This window comes from Schistocerca americana, chromosome X, assembly GCF_021461395.2.
Source record: "Schistocerca americana isolate TAMUIC-IGC-003095 chromosome X, iqSchAmer2.1, whole genome shotgun sequence".
NCBI lineage: Eukaryota > Metazoa > Arthropoda > Insecta > Orthoptera > Acrididae > Schistocerca > Schistocerca americana.
The window spans coordinates 105,744,001-105,768,039 of NC_060130.1; the positions used below are offsets into that span (position 1 = coordinate 105,744,001).

The window sequence follows — 24,039 nt, forward strand, 5'->3', positions numbered from 1 at the left end:
TGTAATTGCGTAAACCATGGATACCCCACCCCCTTCCATTCTCATGCACCTCAGCTGCAGATGGCCAATGTGCTGGATCTAACACAAGCTTTTCAGTTTCAGAACTCAGAAATTGTTGCCTTGCTGATGACGGTACAACAACTTCTGGTTGCACAAGCAGTGGCAGTTGCACAACAACAGACAGACCGACAAGCCCAACAAGTGTCACCAACCAGCATACCAACATTCTGGCAATTTAAGGACACTGAAGAGGAATGACCTGACGAAGTTCCAAGCACATTGTGAAGTTCATAGAGTTCAAGGTACTGTGAAGCTACAATACTTTCTTTTGATTGCAGGGTCCCAGTGTTCTGGTTGATAAAAAACCTATTCCCAAATGCGTCTCGCAACGAACTCAGTTATGATGAAGGAATTGCTGCATTAACCAAATACTATGACCAGCACGTCCAAGTAGCTGCAGCCACATATCAGTTCTTTCATTTGCAGAAAAAGCCAGAACAGACATACCTTCAGTGGTATATAGAATTAACGGACATGACTAGGAAGTGTAAATTTAAGTGTAGTTGTGGCAACTTTTACAGTGACTTAATGATTAGGAATGCTATAAAATTCAATGTCCCAGATAGTAGAATATGGGAACAGATCTTGAAGCACTCTAATCCATCACTTCTTCAAGTGTTGCAAATCTTAGAGCAATATGATTCCAATGCCATAGCAGCTGATAAGTTTGACCAGACCCCGATTAGTTGGGCTGAGTCACCCCTTGCTTGTGAGCACCTCAAGCAGCAACAACAATGAGAGTGTACACAGCCACGTGGACAACCACACAGACAGGTAAACAAGCCTGTGAACTTAGTGAAGTCTTGCCTTCAATGTTTTACTCACAATAAAAGACAGGATTGCACATCATGTAATGCAATGTGTTACATGTGTAGAAAAAAGGCCATGTCCACACAGTTTGTTTGTAATGTCACAAAAATGCCAATTTTGACTGCTCCTAGAAAAAACAGGCTGATGCATGTGCAATGAACATTGTGTTTTCCAAACCTACAATGGGGTCTGACAAAAGTAATATTGAGGTTGTTCTAACAAACTATTTGTCTCATTACACATTGCTAGCTGTCGTGTGAACTTTCAGTTAGACACAGGTGCCTCAGTAACTTTTCTTAATCATGCCATGTACAAACATTTATGCTCATAATGCCTTTCTAAATCTAGCAAGCACCTCACTGCTTACAACAGACTGGAAATTCCAGTGCTTGGACAGTGTAGTTTGCCTGCCACTTACAAATCTCACACTAGGACAGTGAATTTTACTGTGTCGAAATAATGAGACAGTGAGAAAAGTTTTGGTTTAGATGCCTTTGATTTGTTTGGCCTTAGCATCCAAGGTAATGTACTTTCCATATTGATTTGTGATCCAACAGACACTGTCGCTAGCTTGCATAAAGAATTTCCTGAACTATTTTCAGAAGGATATGGAAAAGCTAATAACTTCATAGCACAAGTTACATTCAAAGACAATGCACAGCCTAAGGTTTTCTGAGCCTGACCCATTCCAATTGCTTTATGAGAGAAAGTAGCCTGTGAATTGAAATAATTGCTAGATAACGGTGTAGTTGCTCCCATTCAAGCTAGTCAGTGGGCAAGTCCACCATTGTAGCCTTCTGGCTGCATTTACATTTGTGTTGACTCCAAGTCTACAGTCAACCCACAGACAATAGTTGACACTTATCCATTACCTCACCCTGAGGAACTCATGGACAGGGTTGGTGCAGGACGTTACCCTTCTAAGATAGATTTGTGTAATGCCTACTTGCAAATTCCAATGGAAGAATAATCACAGAAAGTGTTTGTTGTAAATACACACTTAGGACTGTTCAAGTATTTTTGTATGCCTTTCAGCAGTGCTTCCTCACCTGCTATTTTTCAACACTACTTAGAACAGCTGACTGCAAAAGTGCCATTTTTTTCAAACTACCTTGATGATATTGTTGTCTCAAGTTGTACTCCAGAAGAACACACTGCCAATCTGCGTACTATTTTTTGAGTGTTGGCAGATGCAGGACTCAAGTGTCATCTCGAAAAGTGTGACTTTTTTCAAACTGAACTACAGTACTTAGGTCATGTGATGAACAGTCAGGATGTGTACCCCCTCCAATCACATTTGCTCTCAGTCTGTGACCTGCCTGCTCGTTGCAATGTATCTGAACTGCAGTCACTACTAGGCAAGATGACAGACTACATTCGGTTCATACCAAATGCTGCTCAGATCTCAGCTTCACTGCATTGCTTGCATCACAAAAATGTTCCTCTTGTTTGGACCAAAGACTGTCAAGAACATTTCAGAAATTCGAAAATGCTTTGCTTAGTGACAGGTATTTGGTGCATTTTGACCCTGCTAAGCCAGTAGTTTTGCAAGTTGACACTTCTTCCTACAAAATTGGTGCACAAGACAGACCTATTGCCTTTACCTCAAAGTTGCTCACTCAAAATGAGTGCAGTTACTCTAAAATTGAAAAAGAAGCTCTTGCTACTGTGTATGGTGTGACAAAATTCCATCACTATTTGTATGGTCACAAGTTCTAATTGGTGACAGATCACAAGTCTTTGCAGTTCTTGTTTCATCCGCCAAAGCCAATTCCTACATGCACTGCTCGAAAATTGCAACACTGGGTTTTGTTGCTTCTGCAGTATCAGTTTGAAATTGTGTACAGGCCTATGGCAAAGCATGGCAATGCAGACACACTATCTCACCTTCTAATTGGCCCAGACTCTGATTTTGATGCATCTGCGGCATCTTGTTGCCAAATCGATACACAAGACTCTGAATTTTCCCTTGCACTACATGAAAATTGCACAGGCCATGGGAGCAGACCCAGACCTCAAGATTTTGTTGCATTACATTCACATGCCTTGGCCTTGTTCATTGAACAATATCCAGAACTCAGTTGTGCACCAGTATTCTGCACTTCAGCATAGCCTTTCAGTTCAACAGGGTGTGATTCTAGTTCAAAATGACAATGGACAATCCCGTATGCTTAGTTCCAGAAGTGTTGCAAAAGAATGTGTTGCAGTTGCTCCACCAAAGAAATTGGGGTATGGTTTGCACTAAATAGTTAGTGTGTCGGCACTGTACTTGGCAAGGCATGGATGCCGACATTGAACAGATGACGCCACAGTGCTGCGCATGCGTGGAGAGTCTATCAGCTCCACCACAGAAATTCTCAGCTCTCAGCTTGGCCTAAGACTCAATTGCCATGGCAATGAGTGCACATTGACTTTGCAGGACCACTTTGGAACACTCGTTGGCTCATAGTGGTAGACTCTTTTAGGAAGTTCCTATTTGCGTTGCCTATGAATTCTGCTACATCACATAGCACCATTGAAGCGTTGTCCTCCATATTTTGCATACAAGGCCATGGCCAGAAGTACTTGTGTCGAACAATGGACCACAGTTCACTTCATGCGATTTTGAACAGTTTTGTGAATGCAATGGCATTCGCCATCTAACAAGTGGTCCGTTACACCCTCCCAACAGAGAAGCAGAAAGCTTTGTACGTACTTTCAAGCAACAGATAGCCAAGCTTTGCACCAGCCACACATGGGAACAGGCACTGCAACTCTTTCTTGCCTCCTATCACTCCCACCCATGAGATGTACCATCACCTGCAGAGCTTCTGCATGGCCACCGCACCGGATGTTGCTACACTTGCTACACCCACGGCAGCATCCAGCGCCATCAATGGTCTGCAAGTATCACTTTGCACCATGCAATCTTGTTCTTTTCAGGGTGTATGGCAACTGTGGGCACTGGGAAAGAGGCGTGATTCAGGAATACATTGGCTCTTCTATTTATTTGATTTCAGGTCCTGATGGTTGGCAGCACCGTCACCAGACCCAAATTCGCACATGTCATTTGTTCTGAGATTCTGCTGCTTTTCTTCCCCCAGATTCACGGCCTCATGGGACCATAGCCTTCGCAGCCGTCTGCTGGTGCCACCAGGGCACTCCAGGAAGTGCGGATAGACGATGCGCTCTCGCTCCTGCTATCCCCGCTTGCCAACCCGATGTACCTGGACCCGCCATCGCCATCGCCATCGCCATCGCCATCGCCATCACTCTTGCCACATTCATCATCACCCCAGCACACACCCTCAGGCCTGGATGTGGGCCCTGGCAGCAGTTTTATGGAGGATGTTTCTGTTGCCTCGCAAGCCGGATGGCAGGGTATGGTCAGGGGTATGCCATCCTGCACAGTCACGGCTCTTGGCCCACATCTACATCCAGTATCCTGCTTCCCTCCTCATTGTTGTTCACAGCCTCACTACACGACAATGGTGCAGCATTTCAGAGGGGGCGATGGGGGGGTGGAGGGGAGGATGGGGCTGTGGAGGGGGGAGGAATGTGCTGGTGTAAGCTGGTGCCAGCACACTAGGCAGCAAAGAGGTTGCGAGAGTATTGATAGAGGCCAACGAAAGACTCGCAGGAAATGCACCACCAATGCCCTCTTGGCTGCCAGTATTTAGAGTGCTGCTGTGGACTGGAGGTCCAGTCTGTCACAGTCTATTGCACCGAGTGAGTTCGGGTCTGTCATCGGTCGAGTCCAGTGGGAGTCACAGTAGCAGTTAGCTCTGCCACTAGCTCAGAGACAGGCAGCACATTGCTACCAAAAGAGTGTACATAGTGGACTTGTACTTCACCAGCAGTGAGGCTACTATGGACTATTACAGACAGCTGGTAACACACAACAAGCAGCTTAAGTAGATTTCTTATCCTTAGAAATAAACATCCCAGGTAATATCTGCATGTAGTCTGTGTTATAGAAAGAGGATACTGGCCACCAAACAACATCCTCTCCTAGCTTCCCATAGTACAGCTTGACAAAGAAAACAAGATGAAATAAAAGACAGGCTATAATTAAGAAACACACTGTGCACCACAATAAAACTTGGACCAGTTGCAACCGTCACAGCTGAGGAAGATGGGAAGATGTGCGTGTATTTGTTATACATGACCAGCTCCAACAGATTGCACATCATCTGGGGATGCAATGCACATTCTCTGAGAAACTGGCCATGAATCCAGTGCTGTCAATTGTTCAAAAGCGTACAAATTTTGGTGACCAGCTTCAACATGACAGGGACTGATCCAGCCATTACAATATGTTCTCATGTGCAACATTGTGTGATTGACAGTAAGGAATTATATTCAGTCAAGGCATCCCCAGCCAGTTAGCAAGAATAGTTGTCAGTATAAGTGATACCCACAATTTATACCCCAAACACTGCCGCACAGCTAGTTTTAACATTGTAGGACTTCAACAGATGCTAGTGACAGACAAATACTAACAATTTATGCCACCAATTTCAATATATTTTGTACTCAGAACAGTATTACTCATTTATCTACAGATGCATTTAACCAATAATTGAATAGCAAAGCACAACATATGATTTAGACATTAGAAAACCATATGCAAGACTGTCCAGTCAAATACACAGAAGAAGGCATTATCACCTTCCTTCAGCACATATACAGAGACCAGCAATGTTAACTACTGCAGTTATTCCAATTGTTGGAGCACAAGCATATTGATTTATGGCGTGTTCCTGCTCATGCATAACCCGTAGAATAATGCACAACATAAAACTGTACAGTTTTTTTAACACTCTAAATCATTTTGGGTTCAGAAAAAAAAATTGTGGCATTTTTTGTGTGCTTTCAAAATGTTTCCACTGTGTTTCGTCACATGACTCAACTCTTAACTGTAACAAACCATCAAAAACAGCATTTTAATTGGTTTTTCCTTTTAAAGGCAAGTCAAGTAATGCACAAAACAATACGCAAGACGCAATGACTTCCTTCTTCTACGAGTAAGTACCAATCAGTGGCCACAGATTACAAATGAGCACCCATTCAGGAAAGGAAAAGATATATAACAAAATATGATACTTCAAATTAGCACCTGAATTCGGAAGGAGTAAGCTTGTTCCAAGTGTGTTTTGTTATGCCACTGTTTTGTTACACTGATAGGCATTTGAGGTTTATGAACAGACGGTAATGTTTTCATTCCCTAAGAAGGCAACATTTCCAAGATAGGACTCTCATCATTGTATCCTTAATGGAAGAAGTATGTGCCAGAAAACTGGATTAAGAAAGGAAAAGATCCACCATAGTTTAGTAGTAAAATTCAGAAAATGCTGAGGAAACAGAGATTGTTACATTCTTGATTCAAGAAAGAACTCACAAATGTTGCCAGATGAAAGTTACTGGAAATTTGTCCATTGTCTATAGAAAGATCAATACACAAAGCATGCAATTACTTCCACCACCACTCATGTATACATTGTTAGTGGAAGATCTTGTCGAGAATCAGAGAAAATTCTGGTCCTATGTAAAATTATTATCATGTCAAAGGCTTCTATCCAGTCACTTGTTGACCAGTCTGGTATGCTAAAAGAAGGCAGAAGAAGGTATGCCATGTTTGTCTGTCATATATATTCCTGTATGAAGAACATACAAATAGGCAAAAATTGGCATTCCTGACATTGATAAGCATGAAAGAACAGAAAGTAAATAAGTCACCAGGTTCAGATGGAATCCCAATTCAGTTTTACACATTGTAGGGGAGTTGGAGTACATTTTAATGGATTTCTTATTGGATTTCTTAAAATTTTTTGGTTAGATTTATTGTTTCATATTGCTTAGTCTTACAATATGGTTATTAAAGTATAACTTGGTATACATATTTCAAACTCAACACTACTGAGTGCAAAATAATTTGACACAGGCTCAAGTCGAGTGCACAAAACTTGCCTTGGGTATGGGGCAGTCTGATGCACCTATGAGAGCACGTTTACACGTATCATAGAACACAATGATGAGTAGACAAAAAACACTACTAAAATTTTCAAAATATATTTTATTGGCAGTAAACAAAAGTCCAGGCTAGCTTATACCAATTAATGTGGCACAATGCAACAATTTTACTGCCAGTAAACAAATTTTTTGGCAGATTTCCATCTGTTAGCATAATATGGGCGCATAGAAGTTTGAATGTTAAGTAAATGCCTATTCATCATCACTGTCTTAGTTGAAATTTATGCATACAAAAATTGAAGCGTGAATATGGCACAGTCATCCTCAACTACTTTGTGCATGTAAGCAACTGGAGCTATTCTTGATTTCTTTGCGATTGTTTGTATCACTTCAAGCAGTCAATAGGAAGACAGTTTTATCCTCTCCATCAGACTGCTGCAGGTTATAAAATAAAGGAAGAAGAACAGGATGTAGGGACTGATGACTTTAGCAGTTAAGTCCCATAAGATTTCACACACATTTTTATTTATAAGAACAGGATGGTACATTCATTGAGATGGAAGTGCTTGCTAACAGGTACTTTGGAAGGACAAATTTATGTGAGGAGATAGAGAGGAAGGAAGACATACAACACAGTAGATGATATAAAGGGAAGCAGAAATTACATGGACCAGAAGAGGATGGCAGAAAACAGGAGAGTGTGGAGAGTTACTGTGTGAAAACCTTCCTTTGTATAGAACACTAATGATATCATAAGTAGGTCAGTCCTCATTTTTTCTTGTTCTTGTTTTGAGTAATTCTTGCCTTTATCAGTCTTTTCCCCCATACATTTAATTCTTTCTGCACAAGATTCATTAGGTTCAAATAACGTTTTTAGCAGTTTCTATCTTTTATTCCATTTTGCCTTCATTTTTTAACTGTTTTTCCAACTGCTGTTGTCTTAAAGCTTCCTTGACTGGGGTATCAGTTATGATGCATTAAAGCTTTCTTGACTGGGGTATCAGTTATAATGGCAATGCAAAATAATGTGTAAATCTGCACCGTTGGCATAACTGAATTAGTTTCAAAACTACTGTCGTAACTTTCAGGCTTTCAAATTATACAAATATACCTTGTAATGTAGAATATTCTCATGCAAATGATCATATATTTACAATAGACACACATACGCATGATGGGAGTGGCGACTGGGTGGGGGTAAAGAGGAGGCTGGGGCAGGGAGGGGGATGGATAGGTTGGTGGGGATGGTTATTTCTATCCTTTTCCGCTATTTCCCCTCCCCCCCCCCCCACCCCCCACCACTCCTCACCACCTCTCCCGTGCCCTCCGCCTAACCTGTACCATTTCACTGTCTGCCATCTTCACCATACTATTCTTCCTCTCCCCACCCCAGCCTCCACCCACTCCCACCCAGTTGCAAATTGCACTGGTGCTCACAGAGTAGTTTCAGTTGCCTGAGACTGTAGTCATGTGTGAGAGTTGCGTTTGCGTGAGTGTGTGTGTGTGTGTGCTGAAAGCTTTAAGTGTGAAAATCTTTTTGTTGTGCCTATCTGCGACTCAGCATCTCCGCTATGAGGTGAATAGCAACTTTGCTTTTCATAATATTGTTACATTCCATCCTGGATTTTTCATTGTTTGATTTGAACATATATTTATCTATTTTCAGTTCTAAAAGGTATGCTTCCTAGCACCTTTGATATTTGAGTAACAAAATTTACTCAGTTTGCACAAAAACACAAATGTGTCCTTTGCGCTAAGACATTCAGTCAGCTGTTGGTGTGAAGTTTGTGAGAGCTCTCAGTAGATGGCAGTACTAATCTTTCATTACCAGTAGCATTCTAGCAAGAATGATTCCTGAGAAAAGTCCTCTGCATAAACCTGCCCCATACGTAAACATGCCCCAATTCATAAACATGCCCCAGTCTCTGCAACTCTTTGGCATTGGCCCCTTACTAAGCTTGCATTTACTGCAAATCTCTCACCCAGTACAAAGTCCCAAACAATTGCACAAAAGTGTAGGCAACTCTCTTGAGGTGGTACCCAAAGAAAGCTGAAATAACATTGCCATGGGCAGAGCTTGTGTAGTACAAACTACTGCTGCTAGGTGTGTATAGTGCTAGGTGTGTATAGTGCAACTCATTATCAGTTCAGTGCCACCTGTGTTCTCAACCTGGCTTGTTCTGTTCATCTGCAATGATTGTTTTTGCTAGCACTGTTTTGTTCCTGTTTTGTTTTTTATGATTGCAAGTTAAGTGAACAATGTGCAGCTGTGAAATTTTGTTTTCTACTTGGTAAAAATGCTGCTGAAACTGTATCAATGTTGAAAACAGCTTACCAAGATGACGCTACAGGAAAAACCCAAGTGGACAAGTGGCCTGTTCAGTTTAAAAATGGTGACATGTCAATTGGTGACAAACCTCATTCTGGATGTAATCAACTGCACGAATCGATGAAAATATTGAAAAAATTCGACAACAGCTTGTGCTCCCAGACCATCGACAGACAATTGATCAACTGTCAGAGATTAGTGAGTTATCTTGGAGCTCAGTGTTTGTCAAAAATACTCAATTTGTGACAGACAGGAGATTGGTTCTTTCACCATGACAACACACCTGCACACACAGCCATCTCTGTTAGACAGTTTTCGGCTAAAAATGGCATGGTTCTGCTACCTCACATATCTTACTTGCCTGACCTGGCTCTGTGCAACTTTTTCTTATTTCCACACATGAAAAGGGGCATGAAAGGACATTGATTTCACAACACTGAAGAAGTAAAGGAAAAAATGAGGGAAGAGCTGTGGACCATATCTAAAGATGACTACAACAAATGTTTCAAACAGTGGAAGCACCATGGTACTAATGTATTAGTTGTAGTGGAAAGTATTTTGTTGGGGATAAGGTCATTTTGTAAACAATTTGAAAACATACAGCTTTTAAAAATAATTCTGTCTTCTTTTTTTTATTTTATTTCATTTTATTTTACTTTTTCTTTTTTCTTTCTTATCTCCTCATATATATAAGTAGCATAAAAGAACAGACTCATAAAATTACAGACAAAAATCATTAGCATCACTTTTCTGCAGAATTCTTGAGCATTTTCTACATTCTGATATAATAAATTTCCTTGAGATAGAAGAGCTTCTGTCCACAGATCAGACTGGATTTAGAAAGCATCACTTTTTCTCACATCCAATGAACCATGGACGAAGGGGAACAGGCTGATTCTATGTTCCTAGATTTCCATTTGACACAGTGCTCCACTACAGACTGTAAGTGTCTCAAAGACTTTGTAAGTAATAGAATTCAGTGTGTTGTCCTCAATGGTGAGTGTTCATCAGAGGTACGAGTATAGAAGGGAGTGCTCTCAGAAAAGTGTGATAGGACTGCCATTGTTCTCTGTATGCTGTACATAAACGATCTGTTGGATAGGTCAGGCAGCAATCTGCGACTGCTGATGACACTGTAGTGTAAGGGATAGTGTTACCATTGAAGGACTGTAGGAGGAAACAGATAACTTAAGACAGAACTCTTGTTTAGTGTTATGAAAGGCAACTTGTTCTAAATGTGGAAAAATGTAAGGTAATGCAAATGAATAGGAAAAACAATTCTGTAATACAGTATTAGTAGTGTACTGCTTAATAGTCATGTAGATTAAATATCTAGGCATAAAATTGCAAAGTGATATGAAATGTAACAATTACATAAGGCCGATAGGAGGGAAGGTGAATGGTCAAGTTTGGTTTATTGGCAGAATTCTAGGAAAGTGAAACTGTAAAGGAGACTGCATGTAGAACAGTAGTACAATCCATTTTTGAGTGCTGCTCAAGTGTCTGGGACCCCCACCAGGTCAGATTAAGGAATCAAAGCGTTTCAGAGGACTGCTGCTAGACGTTTGAATTGTGTGTTTGATTAACACACTACTATTACAAATATACTTTGTGAAGGAAGAAAGCTTGGGTTTAACTTCGTGAACTTGAATGGGAATCACTGAAGGGGACACAAGATTCATTCTGTAAAACACGACTGTCATTTCCAGCTGACTGCAAAATGGTTATATAGCAGCCAATGAATTTTTTGTGTAATGAAATTGGGAAATGGTTAGAAAAATTAGATCTCATATGTCGTTTCTCCCTTGCTCCACTTGCAAGTGGGACAGGAAAGGGTGACTAGAAATGGTACAAGGTACCCTCTGGCATTTACCATATGGTGGCTTGTGGACTGCATGTAGATTTAATTGCAGATACAATTGTAGATGTAGATGATGTACATATGCACTAGCTTTGTAACTCAGTCAACTGGCAGCTTCAATTCATTTTATTACAGCTTGTTAGTCATGCCCAGAGTTTGTTGAAATGTAATATTCTTTTATTATAAGCTAAGCATTTTTCACAAGTACTAAAATCCTGAATATTTTGACTATAGAAATGTAAATTAAATTTTGCATTTTTCATCATAATAATTTTTCAGGGATGATGACATTTTTAATACTTAATTTCACTTTTACCTTTTTGTGTTTTATATTCATTTATGGCACAACATTTCATTGTTTTAAAGAATGAACAAAGTCTGTGCCTCTAGGAAAAATGTTACACTATTTCTAAAGAAAGTATTCATACACACTAAGAATAAATTGATGGTTCTTCTGCTTTTTAATCACAGTTGCATCACCTCTTGTTGTTTACAAGGTGTGGATATTGAAATAAAAATTTTAATAATTTGTAGTTTGATGAACATTACACAGACACGAATATATTTGTGTCATTTAACATCTAACATCAATCCTGTTTGGTGTATCTACAAAGCTGATGAGAGGAATTTGCAAGTCTCAGATCCTGCTGCAATTTGGCTCAGTTTCATTATTTGTAAGTAGCTCGGGTCATATTTAGGATATCATGCTAAGATATGTAACATGGTGACTGATATACAAATATGATATTTTCCCAGTGAAAACACACATACATGATTATCACATGCAGCATTTTCTTTAACATTAACCACAGTCTACACTATCTGACCAAAAGAATCCTGACACCTATTAGTGTACATTAAAAAGGGGAGTGTCCACCTGTTGCCTTTATGAGAATCTGAACTCTGCTGGGGACACATTCAATGAGGTGTCTGAATGTCTGCAGAGTAATGGTACCCCATTCTTTCTCACAGCCAAAACCACAGAAGGTAGTGATGGATACTGAGGCCCGGAGTGAAGACAACATTCCCAACACATGCTAAGAGTGTTTCACTGGGTTCATGTTGGAACTCTGGGCAAGCAACTCCCAGTAATGTTATTTTCCACAAACCATTGCCTCACAAATTCTGTTTCATGACAGGGTACACTGTCATACTCATATAAACAATCATCATCTCTGGTATGTTACTCTCCTGCATACAGTACACAGTGCTGTGTTCATAGCCTTCCACTTTTAGAGTTTTCTTAAGCACAAGAATGCCACAACACTTGACCATGAAAAACACCCCCATACTGTACCAGCATCATCTCTGTATTTTACTGTTGTCACTACACATAATGGCAGGTCTCCAGGCATTCACCAAACCCAAATCCTTCCATTGGATTGTCACAGGGTATAGCATTAGTCATCACTCCAAATCAATCATTTCTAGTCATCCACTGTCTGGTGGCAATGCTCTTTGCAACACCTCAAGCTTCACTTAGCACTGACTTTTGAAATGTGTGTTTATGAGGAGCTACTCAACCAGTGTACCCCATTCTCTTTAACTTCATACACACAGTCATTGTACTATATGGGTTTCTGGTACCACTTTGGTACTCAAGGGTGAGTCCTTCCACTGATTTCCATGAAATATTTTACAACCACACTCTGCAAGGCTCGACAGTCCCAGTTTGTCGGTATATGATGTTTGCTTGCTCTCTGCTTAGCTGGAGTTTTTCCTTCACATTTCCATTTCACAATCACATCACTAACAGCAGCTTGTGCAGCTTCATAATGATTGAAATGTCCCTGATCGATTTGTTTCTCAGGTGACATCTAATGAGGAGTCCACGTTCAAAGTGACTGAGCCCTCCTGAGCAAGCCATTCTGCTGTCATTGCTTCTCTGCTGACAACAGAATACTCCCCACCTTCTTCCATACTGGCAGGACCACCTCTCATGACATTTAGTAGTTTATTCCACATTACATTGGTGTGTTCAGACACTTTTGATAAGGTAGTCTGCATTTAAATTCATTCACTAGGAGTACTTAGAAATTCGTCTATGGAATATAAGTTCTAAGCAATATTATATTATTCATTTAATACGATGTTCCACCCTGATCAATTTTTATTTTCATATATTACTCAGTTTTTATACATTCTGACTTAAACCTTCAAATAAGGTTGGGAAGGGCACTCAACTTAAGAAAGAAAGAAATGAGACAGTTTTACACACAGCACATATTTTCACACACATATAAATAAATTAAAAAAATAATCATTAAAAGGACATTGATACATAGTATATCTCAGATTCCTGTGTATGAGAAAATACCATGGTCTAGCACTAGCCCTTTGATAGGGCAGCCTACTTTATATAAGACAAATTATGGTTGATGTGAGACTCCAGTGTGACACCATTTTCATGTTAAAGTTCAAATATAACATTTAAAAAAAAAGGTCTGTATGAGGCATACAATCATAAATAAAATCTATAAATATAATAAAATGTACTAGGAATTAATGTGAACTGTGGAACCAATTTAACACATGCCCATTATGTTGTATAAGACAGAAAGCATAACATGTGAAATATTTTTTTTCTTTCCTTTCATTTTAAAAGAAAGTAATAACAATGTTGCAACATTTATCAAAAGCAACTATAAGATATAAAAAAGGGGTTATTATTATAAAATATAATAACTGTCTTAAAATATAAAATTTTGTTGGAATGGCAAACCATGTTATCATTGCTGTCTCGCAGTCACAGTGTTCACTAGCAGCAGTGACATTGGAGTTGTGCCCAAAGGCACTGTGACTTGTCAATAATGAACACACAAATTTGATTAACAAACAGGCACTATAAGAAGTCTGCTAAAGTATTAAGCTTGCAGACAAAGTCCTTCTTCTGAAATAGAAAACATGCACAGATTCACACAAGCACATCTCACACACACATGCTATTGCAGCCAGGATCCAGCACCCAGACACAATGGACGTGTGTGTGTGTGTGTGTGTGTGTGTGTGTGTGTGTGTGTGTGTGTGTGTGTGTGTGTGTGTTTTCTATTTCAGAAGGAGGACGTTGTCTGAAAGCTTAATATTTTAAAAGCCTTTTTCATTGTGCCTGTCAGTAACTCAATGCCTCTTCTGGTGAGTAGAAATATATCCTTTCCATATCATTGTTATTCTATCTACGACTTTCCATTATATGAACACATAAATTTGTTATCTATCTCGCTTATTTTATGGTAGTCTTGCTCTGAAGATTCCTATAGCACAAAAGCTAATGTAAGTGTTAGCTTTTTTGGAAATTACAGTAACTATTAGTGAGGGCCAGTGGATATAAAAAGAGCAGTGCCAAGAAAATGTTTAAGAAGCTGAATGGGGATTCAAGGAAACAAATGAGAATAAAATAGAGGGAGGATGACATTCTTTTCATGAAACACTATTGAGATAATTTAGAGCACCAGTATTTATGGCTGACTGCAGAATGGTTCTACTATCAACAATGTACATTTCACTTAAGTATTGTGAGGACAAGATAAGAGAAATTAGAGTTCATATGGAGGCATATAGACAATCGTCTTTCCCTCAACCCATTTGTGAGTGGAACAGGAGAGAGATAACTAATAGTGGTACAAGGTACCTGCCACCATGCATTATTCAGTGACTTGAGGAGTATCTAAACAGATGGAGATTTAGATAATTATGTTATTTGCTGGAAATAGCAAACAATCTGTATGTAAATTATGGCAAATGAGTAGTGGGTAAATTAATGCCTTGTAAATGACATGCAGTAATAAAAATACAAGTTTTGATTCATTTCACATCTTTGCATCTGCACGTGCTTATCGATCTGTGGAATGTGTGAAATAATCAATAATAAATAAATAAATAAATGACTAGTCATTTTAGAAATAGGAGCAAGATATAGTGCTACAATATTATTTTATTGCTTTTGTGTCTCTGCCTACGAACTTTTCCCCCACCATTTCAAAAAAGCCCTGCAGGTGAAGACCTGTGCATTGAGCAGTGAATTAATGTTGGAATTTGTAAAAAGCTGTGAGAGGGAATATTCCTGAGTGAATGAAATTCACATAGTCAAGTAATTGGAAGTTACAAAAATGCACTACTTTTTGATGGGCAAAATCCCTTGAAATTAGTGATGAAAATTCTGTAACTGATGAGAAATCTCTAAAACATGGAAACTGTGAAATTATTTTCTTGATCATGGTTATAATGTGAATCATGAAGGTGTGATTATCATTATGCAACAATTGCAACTTTGCTGGATGAAAGAGATGCAGTGCTTTCTGTAATTGTTAAGTCTGTATCATAATGGAAACTGACAATTTGGCTGCAACAGAACACTGGTTAACACATCCTAACTTTTAGAGTTTTATTTAATCTAGAGGACTGTGTGTGTGTGTGTGTGTGTGTGTGTGTGTGTGTTTGTGTGTGTGTGTTTTTTTTTTTTTTTTTTTTTTTTTTTGTTTTTTGTTTTTTTACTCTAGAATATATCTTCCCATAAAGTGTGCAATTCCATCCATTTATACCCATATTTTTTTTTGTATTTGCAACCCCTTATCTGATATGTTGTGTTAAATGCATGTATATTCGTATGTCTTTATAGATTACCTGCATTTAAGCTGACAGGACATATATTATTGTAAAATGATCCTTGGTTGAATGAATTATTAAGACTAATTGGTCTGACTGCTGGGGGGTGAAAAATTCACAACAAAGAAAACAAATAGTAGGACTCAAATGAAACAGAAAGGACCACAGTGGAATTGCTATTCACTGGTATTATGAGAAGCAATAGAAATACTTAAGCAAAATCAATTATTATGCCAAGTGAATGGCTACAGAAATATTTTGCAAATGTGATTAAGTGAAAATATCTAAAACTTTTCACTTGCATTCACAAATCAAATCTGCATACTTTTTGACGAATAAAATACCAATATCATTCTTTCTCTATAGGTACAAGTAACTATATCCTCTAAATCACAACTGTTTTGGGTTCAGTGTAAATGCAGAGTTTTCACAATAATGATTAAAAAGATCACAACACTCCATAGTGTTTGTCACTTATATCATGTATACTTTAATAGGTACAATGGCATGGCAATACTATTAAAAATTGCTTTTAAACCATCTTAAACTTCTACAACAGAAACACAAAATGAGTTTGATATCAAAGGAATGATAATGTAGATAATACCTTTCTCAGGTTTCTGCCAGGCACATCCAAATGGTTCATCTGGAAAACAGAACAATAATGTACTCAAGCTCTGTTATTTGACCTGGACACACTTTGTTAAGCTGAAACTATTTTCTGCTGTACACACACACACACACACACACACACACACACACACACACACACACCAAAGAAAATTTATAGGAAGTAATGTTTCATACTGGCGTAGTAGATAGAAGGTGTCTACTTACATCATCTAAAAGGAATTTTACTGTTCATATTATATGTTTATGATTTGCCCAAAATATAGTTTTCTTATTGCTTAATATAAAATTTATTCAGATACCACCAGCACCCACAGTTACCACAACAGAAAATTATCATAAGGTATTTTGAAATCCACATAACATGTTGAACACATCAGTTAGATGAAAGCTATGATATACTATACCATATTGTAAAGTATGCTATTAAAGGAGCTCTTTTCCAGCATGCTGAGATCTAATGCAATTTGCAACTTCATTCTGGAGTTTATTAGTGAGCAGATGGCACACCTCAGATGTACATGGAATAGTGCCACTTGCTATAATACCACTAATAACATAATTACTATGCTATAATACCACTCATAACATAAATCCTATTTTTGTTCCTTTTCTTCTAACTTTACATACTTAATACATACAGCATTTAGGCATGAAATCTCCAAATTCTAATTCGGTCTGTAATTTTCTAAGCTTTATTATTTGGTGTGTAGTTTACAGTCTGTTGATAATGAGTGTAAGTAATTGGTGCAGAAACACTTTATTTAAAGAAATATTCAGAATTTATGAGTCATGAAACCACACACACTTGAAAATTGTAATCCACTGATAACTGTTTGTTTTAGGGTTGACACACCTTATTTGAAAAGTCTCTTTCCTTCTCTCTAATGAATATTTCATCTTTACAGAAATATGTGTAGTTAAGAAAATATTCTTATTAAAAATTGTTGCTATTGTAATAATTCTATAATGTTTGAATCTTGAAGTGTCATCCTTTCAAAAATCCAGGATTATTATCTTGCACCCCACTTTTGTCTGTTTCCAAAAACATATACCTATAATAGAATGATGTGTTAGTTGACCAGTTACTTCAGTCAGAACATTTGAGTTTCCAGAAAATTCTTGGTAGATTAGAAATGCTATAGATAAAAGTGCATGTCAAAAATTCCACTAAATAAAATGGAACCAATAATTTATACCACTGAAAATACAGCTTATCCTTAAACAAAATAATGGACTAATGTGTGTCTTTATTCTCTATTTTTCGTCTCTTTTAGGCTAATATTGACAGTGTAATTACTCTGTATTTAAACAATCCGTAAAAATCTTCTTATACATATCTTAAACCCCATAAGTGGGCATGATGGGTCATCTGTCCATGATCTGCTTATTATCAGAGGGAGTATCTGTCCGCAGCATTCTGTGGCTTGTAGATAATGAGAGTAACGAGTTTCAGACTGGCAGGTTTTATAATGTTTCCTCCACTAGATAGTACCCCTTGTCAGTCAAAATAATGTAATCTCAATCAGTTACAACATTTTTTATTTTTTATGCTGGTAAGAACACATATTTTGACCACCTCTCCCAAAGCAAAAATAACTTGTGTGAGGTAACGGGCGAGTTGTGGCGCCATGACAAAATTCTAAGTTTAGAGTTGGCATGGCCGCACGGGCTTCTCCAGAAGCCAGGGCCTGTCAGCAACCGTGTGGCGCCAAACAGTAGCTGGAGCAAGAGGGGTAGCCCCAACGCATGGTCCAGGCAGACGGTGTGGCTGGAAATTCCATGTTTACACTGTGTCAAAGACCGTGCTTCGTGTCAATGAAGGAGATTTGTATGTTGGGAGTGCCAAAGATGGTGGACTTTGTGAAACCATAATGGCAGACATTTCACAGTTCATGTAGAAATTAATAATAGCCAGAGGAATCATGAAACCTTAAAAAGTAACATGTACATTACATTTATTTGCACGACAATTCTGATGGTGTAATCAAATTTTCAATATCTTTATTAGTTTAAAGTTTAGTATCTGACTGTAAATTATACAAGTAGTACCCAGCAACAAGTTTCCAAAATCTAAATAGTTCATCCAATTTTGTTGATCGACATGTCTTTAGAAAGCTATTAGTGCGAACCTAAATTGGTATGAGTTACAGGCATGTAACTTGAATAGTACACGAGTTATTGGAGGTCAAAGTGGCCGATTACTATTGATTGTGTCAGGCCATAAGTACGCCACAGTTACACGAAAAAACGGTAGCAGCATGCTTATAAATATATTTATTCATCTATGTCTTTGTTTATATCTGATATATACTATTCATGAAGAAATTGGTCAAATATTTACTGTGTTTTAGAAACCCCACTGGCCTACATTTGTTTCTATTCCTTTGATATATGTTTATTTAATTTGTTTATGTATTTAATAATGTGTGTTACAACATGTTTATGGTCCAGCCGTAGGTATATTTATTTAATTTCAAGTTATTTAAATGTAAATCCAATATTTTGTATGTGTTTCAATATGCTTGTGAGTGTGTGTTGGCTTGGAGACATGGTGGGAGCGCTTTAGCCCATCACAGCACTTGTTACTACAACAGGCAACTACCGAAGTCAATGGAGAGACTTTATGGAAGTGGGGGAGGAGCATCGGGTGGCACAGGACATGGGGGAGTGCTGAATGGGAAAGCATGATGGACAGTCGCAGGAAATACTTGGAGAGTGCTGAGCAGTTTGCCTGTGGTCGCAGGAGTATAGAAATATTTCGTAGTGCCGACTTGTGCACTTGTGAGATTTCCATGGCTTCTGCAGTGAAGACGTAGTATGCGTTTAGAAGTTAATATCTTGCAGGCTATGTTGTTGTTCATAACTAATTACATGAAGTAGGAATCCATTGTTTCCCTGCTATTCAACTAATATTTTATTTAATTGCTGAACCATTGACACCAATAGGTGTTTTGCAGTAATAAACGGCACTCCTAAAGGTATTTCTGCTATTGTACTCATCATTTAAAGTCATTAAAAATAGTACCTGCAAATTTTATTTAGTTGCAATCTTTCATTTATAAATTTCTATGTTACATTCAAAATTTGCAGTTGCCGAGTGATAGGAACCTTTGACCATTCGATTCATGTGTATATTCATATTGCATACTGTAGACTCAGCAGTATTTGGCTTGTAATGTGGCAACTACATTTCCAAGCCCCTAGACAATGAAACCAGCCAAAACTTTTAATATTTCAACTTTGAGTCTGAGGGTACATAGTTGAGGGCCACCATTAATTTTTTTTCAAAGCCTGCAATTGTCAATTGATTTGCTTGGAAAGGATTATTGTACATATGTCAACAACTGATACACTAAACCAGATTTGGTTATCAAACTAACAAGGAAGAACACTGATCTTGTCCACAAAATATGGAAAAACAGAAAGGACTTCCCTCATTTAATAAAAAATGAAAACCTGAAGTACAGGAAACATGTCATAACATATAGAAAAAAAGCAGATGTTTATCAAATGGAAGAACAAGAGGGTCATTACAATGGTCAGCACATTCTATAATGACTCAGCTAAAGAATCAAATTCAAAGAATGACTTAATCCAAAAGCTATGTGTTGTCATGGATTACAATAAGATTATCGGAGATGTGGATGGAAGCAACACTCAGCTGCAAAGCCATTAAATGCCCAGGAGCAGACTGAAAAATATGATCAGGAGATTTTTCACCATTTATTGTATGTTGCATGATTCAATGCATACTTTCTGTATAAAAAAAAGGGTCACATTTGATTTCAGGATTAATCTTGGGGAATAGTTCACCATATCCTCTCCACCCACAGTGGCCATCGCTTAGGTGTCCACCTCAAACAGGAGAAGTCACTCGTCTTCCAATCAGGCATTTTCAAGAATTTTTACTGACCATAACAAAGACAAGATTAACAATGAGTTGTGGTGTATGCATGACAAGAGGCCTTAAAGAGACTAAGGACACATTTTATTGGTGTGCAGAATGTGAAGTTCCTCACTCGGCAGCACTATGTCTTAAAATATTTCACAGAGAAAGTGATATGTAATTATGTGAAAATAACATTCCAGTTTCTACTTTAATACATTCTATTTCATCCCAATCCTGTTTAGTTTTGCTCCTATATGAAAATAAACTAACAAATATATATGACGGTAGTATATGTTCCCAAAAGAACAGTTACCATTGATGAACATGCAGCTTTTGCCAGAATGAAATGATAATTAAATGGGCACCCTAGCTGCAAAGAGGCATTGATATACTTCATTGGGGACATGTTGAAAATGTGTGGCCTGACCGGGACTCGAACCCGGGATCTCCTGTTTACATGGCAGACGCTCTATCCATCTGAGCCACTGAGGGCACAGAGGATAGTGAGCATTACGAATGTAGTGGTGTGGACATGTTGGGAATGTAGGTCTCACGGGGAGCGTGCAAGGGATAAGTCCCTACAGGTGCCCTATCCTCTGTGCCCTTGGTGGCTCAGATGGATAGAGTGTCTGCCATGTAAGCAGGAGATCCTGGGTTCGAGCCCCGGTCGGGGCACACACTTTCAACATGTCCCCAATGAAGTATATCAATGCCTCTTTGCAGCTAGGGTGTCCATTTAATAATCATTTCATTCTAGCAAAAGCTGCATGGTCATCAACGGTAACTGTTCTTTCGGGAACAGATACTACCATCATATATAGTTAAAATATGTCTTCCCGGCCATTGACCTTCTTGTGCAAACGCACGCGCTATGCCCGAACTCTTACAGGACTTGGTAGATTAATCTGCCACGAGTAATGAGTATGATGGACAAACATCTATTAGGCGTGCTACGAATGTAGTGGTGTGGACATGTTGCGAATGTGGATCTCACGGGGAGCATGCAAGGGATAAGTCCCTGCAGGTACACTATCCTCTGTGCCCTCGGTGGCTCAGATGGATAGAGCATCTGCCATGTAAGCAGGAGATCCCGGGTTCGAGTCCTGGTCGGGGCACCTATTTTCAATATGTCCCCAATGAAGTATATCAATGCCTCTTTGCAGCTAGGGTGTCCATTTAATTATCATTTCAACTAAGAAATATTTTAATGTGGGAGCGAAGCCCATGGCACAATTGCACCAGCGGGAGCTAGAGGAAACTTCCTACTGAGGCAGAGAACCACACTTGAGAAATACCTACATAAGGGGTTAAATAAGAACTGTGGGCCATGCCATAGTCAGTCTGCATACAGCTTTCAATAAGTAATATTCACAATCAGTTGTACATGATGTCTGTATGGTACAAAGCCTATGTTTAGTGTTCATTAAGTAAAGGTCAATGAATGTTATTAGCATGTGAAACTTAGACACTAAGCAATCACTGTGTGACGTTCACATTGTCAGTTCTGTAACATCTATCACACGGTCAGTAAAGATACATCAAGACACTCACTCATTGAAGTCTGCATATTTTACAGAGACATCTTTTTACAAGTATCTATTTTATTATGTAAAAATTCATCATTTGTTTGGACGGTGATAAAAAAATAGCACAAACTTGAAAATTTACTTAGAGGATGTTGGGTAATGTTAATGTTTGTTGAGAACACCTAGCAATGATCAAAAAGACAATGGAAGAAGTAGAAGAAGAAGTCTTCAGAGGCATCCATTTTACAGGTCAATAAACTTACACCTCCCTGAGATTTTCATTCTAGGAAGAATGCATCTGTATTATATCTTGTACCAAAGACTTGAAAAGTGGGATCTTAATGATCTGTTTTTAATTTACAGATAATCTGTACTAAATCCATTTTTTTCATTTTACTTACTTTTATCTGTGTAGCATTTACTTTAAGAGAACGAGCTCTGTGAAATCCTCCATGCCCTCTTCGCATGGAAGACCATACACTTCCAAACAGAGAATGGTTCCGCTGAAAAGACAAAGGTATATTTAAATGATATAATTTGTTGGAAAGACAAGATATAATATAATCAATGATTTTTACAGATTAAAAAAGTATAATAAGACTAGAACATCAAACTCCTTTAATGTCTGAACACACACTGCCTCTTTCCATACAGCAAAGTTTGATCAAAAGAAATTTGTCATCAAAATTTGCTATTAGCAGACGAAACTTACTGGTTTTGCAGCCTTGGGATTCAGGATGAATAGCTGACCACACATGAGCTGATTTCTGCAATGAGCCAGAGCCATATGCCAGTTCTATTGATATTTTTGATGGATTCAACCTGATAATCTCAACACCATCACTTCCCACTAACATCCAGGTACTGCCCATCATATCTACTCTCTCTGCCCAAAGGTTGTGTCCCTTTGTAAGTGGAGTAAATCTGGGGATTTTTGTGATTTATCTGTAGATCTAGGACAGTGGTGCATGCTTGATAGGCCAGAGAGCAAAGGTGACAACAATTGTGACTATGTCTCACACAGAGCACATTGTACAGCACAGTGTTTATAGGGATTATTTTCCTGCAGTACATTTTTGGAATTTAAAACTCATTTATGTCATTGAGAGAAGTTATTATGGACAATAGCATGAAGAAACCTATTGCAATTGCACTACTGTGCACCAATATGTAACTTCCTGGCAAATTAAAACTGTGTGCCAGACCAGGACTTCAACCTCGGTCCCAGAATTGAGTTATGGTCCGACACACAGTTTTAATCTGCCAGGAAGTTTCAAACAAATACTGCTCACCATGTGTTTCATGCAATTATGTGTCAATTGAAAATATTAGGTTGTCTCTGATTACAGAACAAAATATTATTCCATTGCTCATACACTCTAAAGAATTTTTTGAAACTTGTAATGAAGGATAAGAAATCAGTGTTGCATTCTATTCCCTACCTTACATTCAAGATTGAAAAATAGTCAGCTATATTGATTGATAATGCTGTTACACACAAAATACAAAAATCATGTCTAACAAATTTTCTCCCATGGTCCATGGACCTTGCTGTGATGCCATCACTTAATTGCCTCAGTGTTGAAGATATCCATACAGTAAGTACAACCACATTCATTGGGTATCCATAGAGAGGACAGACTAACATATAGTTCCTGGAGACGGGCAGCAGCATTTCAACAGTTTCAGGGACACCAGTCTGAATGATTTATTAATACGGCCTCGTAACATTACCTAACATGGCCTTGCTATACTGTAAAAAGCTGAAAACACGAGGCAACTGAAGCTGTTATATTTCCTGAGGCCAGGTAGAATTTAAAAACTGAAATGGATAGGTTGAAGTTAGATACAATGGGCAATAGTGAAGTGTAGTAGCAGGAAGACCAGTTGTCTGCAGGGTTATCGAGACGATAAGAAAATACAAATGTAGGTGAGCTGATATGAACAGCACAGTGAATGTAATGTAGTAACCACAAATGAGTTCAAATCTAAAGGCAGGGTCATCTGTGAAGTACAACACTTAGCAATGAAACCACATTTATTATTGATGCCACTGAACTCCTGGATGGAAAGTCTTGCTATTTATACAAACACTGAATATCCAAGAATATACAGTAATTACAAACATAAGAGATTTCAACAACCTTCCAGAAATGACACATACTAGATAACAATTAATTTCTGAAAAAAATGACATTTTGTTAGCCGAGATGATGACTGACTTACTGTAAGGTATTATTTTTTTTTTATTTTTGACTTAATCACTTTTTATGATACAATCATAGCTGGTGTACCTTAAAAAAAAAATTAAAACCTGTTCATCAAATGTTATCAATAGCATCTGAAGATGGCATTTAAAGGCTTCAACCAGTTATTA

The 24,039-nt window shown here is 38.3% G+C and overlaps 1 protein-coding gene and 2 non-coding genes across 6 annotated transcripts in view; 2 read left to right on the forward strand and 1 right to left on the reverse strand.

The window, feature by feature from the left end:
- The window catches only part of LOC124555453 (muscle calcium channel subunit alpha-1-like), a 566,027-nt gene that overhangs the window by 57,102 nt on the left and 484,886 nt on the right, over window positions 1-24,039 (reverse strand). For all 4 annotated transcript variants that reach the window (XM_047129373.1, XM_047129372.1, XM_047129371.1 and 1 more), the window contains exons 35-36: window positions 22,064-22,165; window positions 16,222-16,260 (exon numbers count right to left, since the gene is read on the reverse strand). In XM_047129373.1, coding sequence (XP_046985329.1) covers window positions 16,222-16,260; window positions 22,064-22,165 — 141 coding nt within the window. The remainder of the gene's footprint in view (window positions 1-16,221; window positions 16,261-22,063; window positions 22,166-24,039) is intronic.
- On the forward strand, window positions 20,737-20,811 carry Trnat-ugu. The gene has a single exon. It is a non-coding gene; the product is annotated as a tRNA-Thr (tRNA).
- On the forward strand, window positions 21,177-21,251 carry Trnat-ugu. Its single transcript has one exon. It is a non-coding gene; the product is annotated as a tRNA-Thr (tRNA).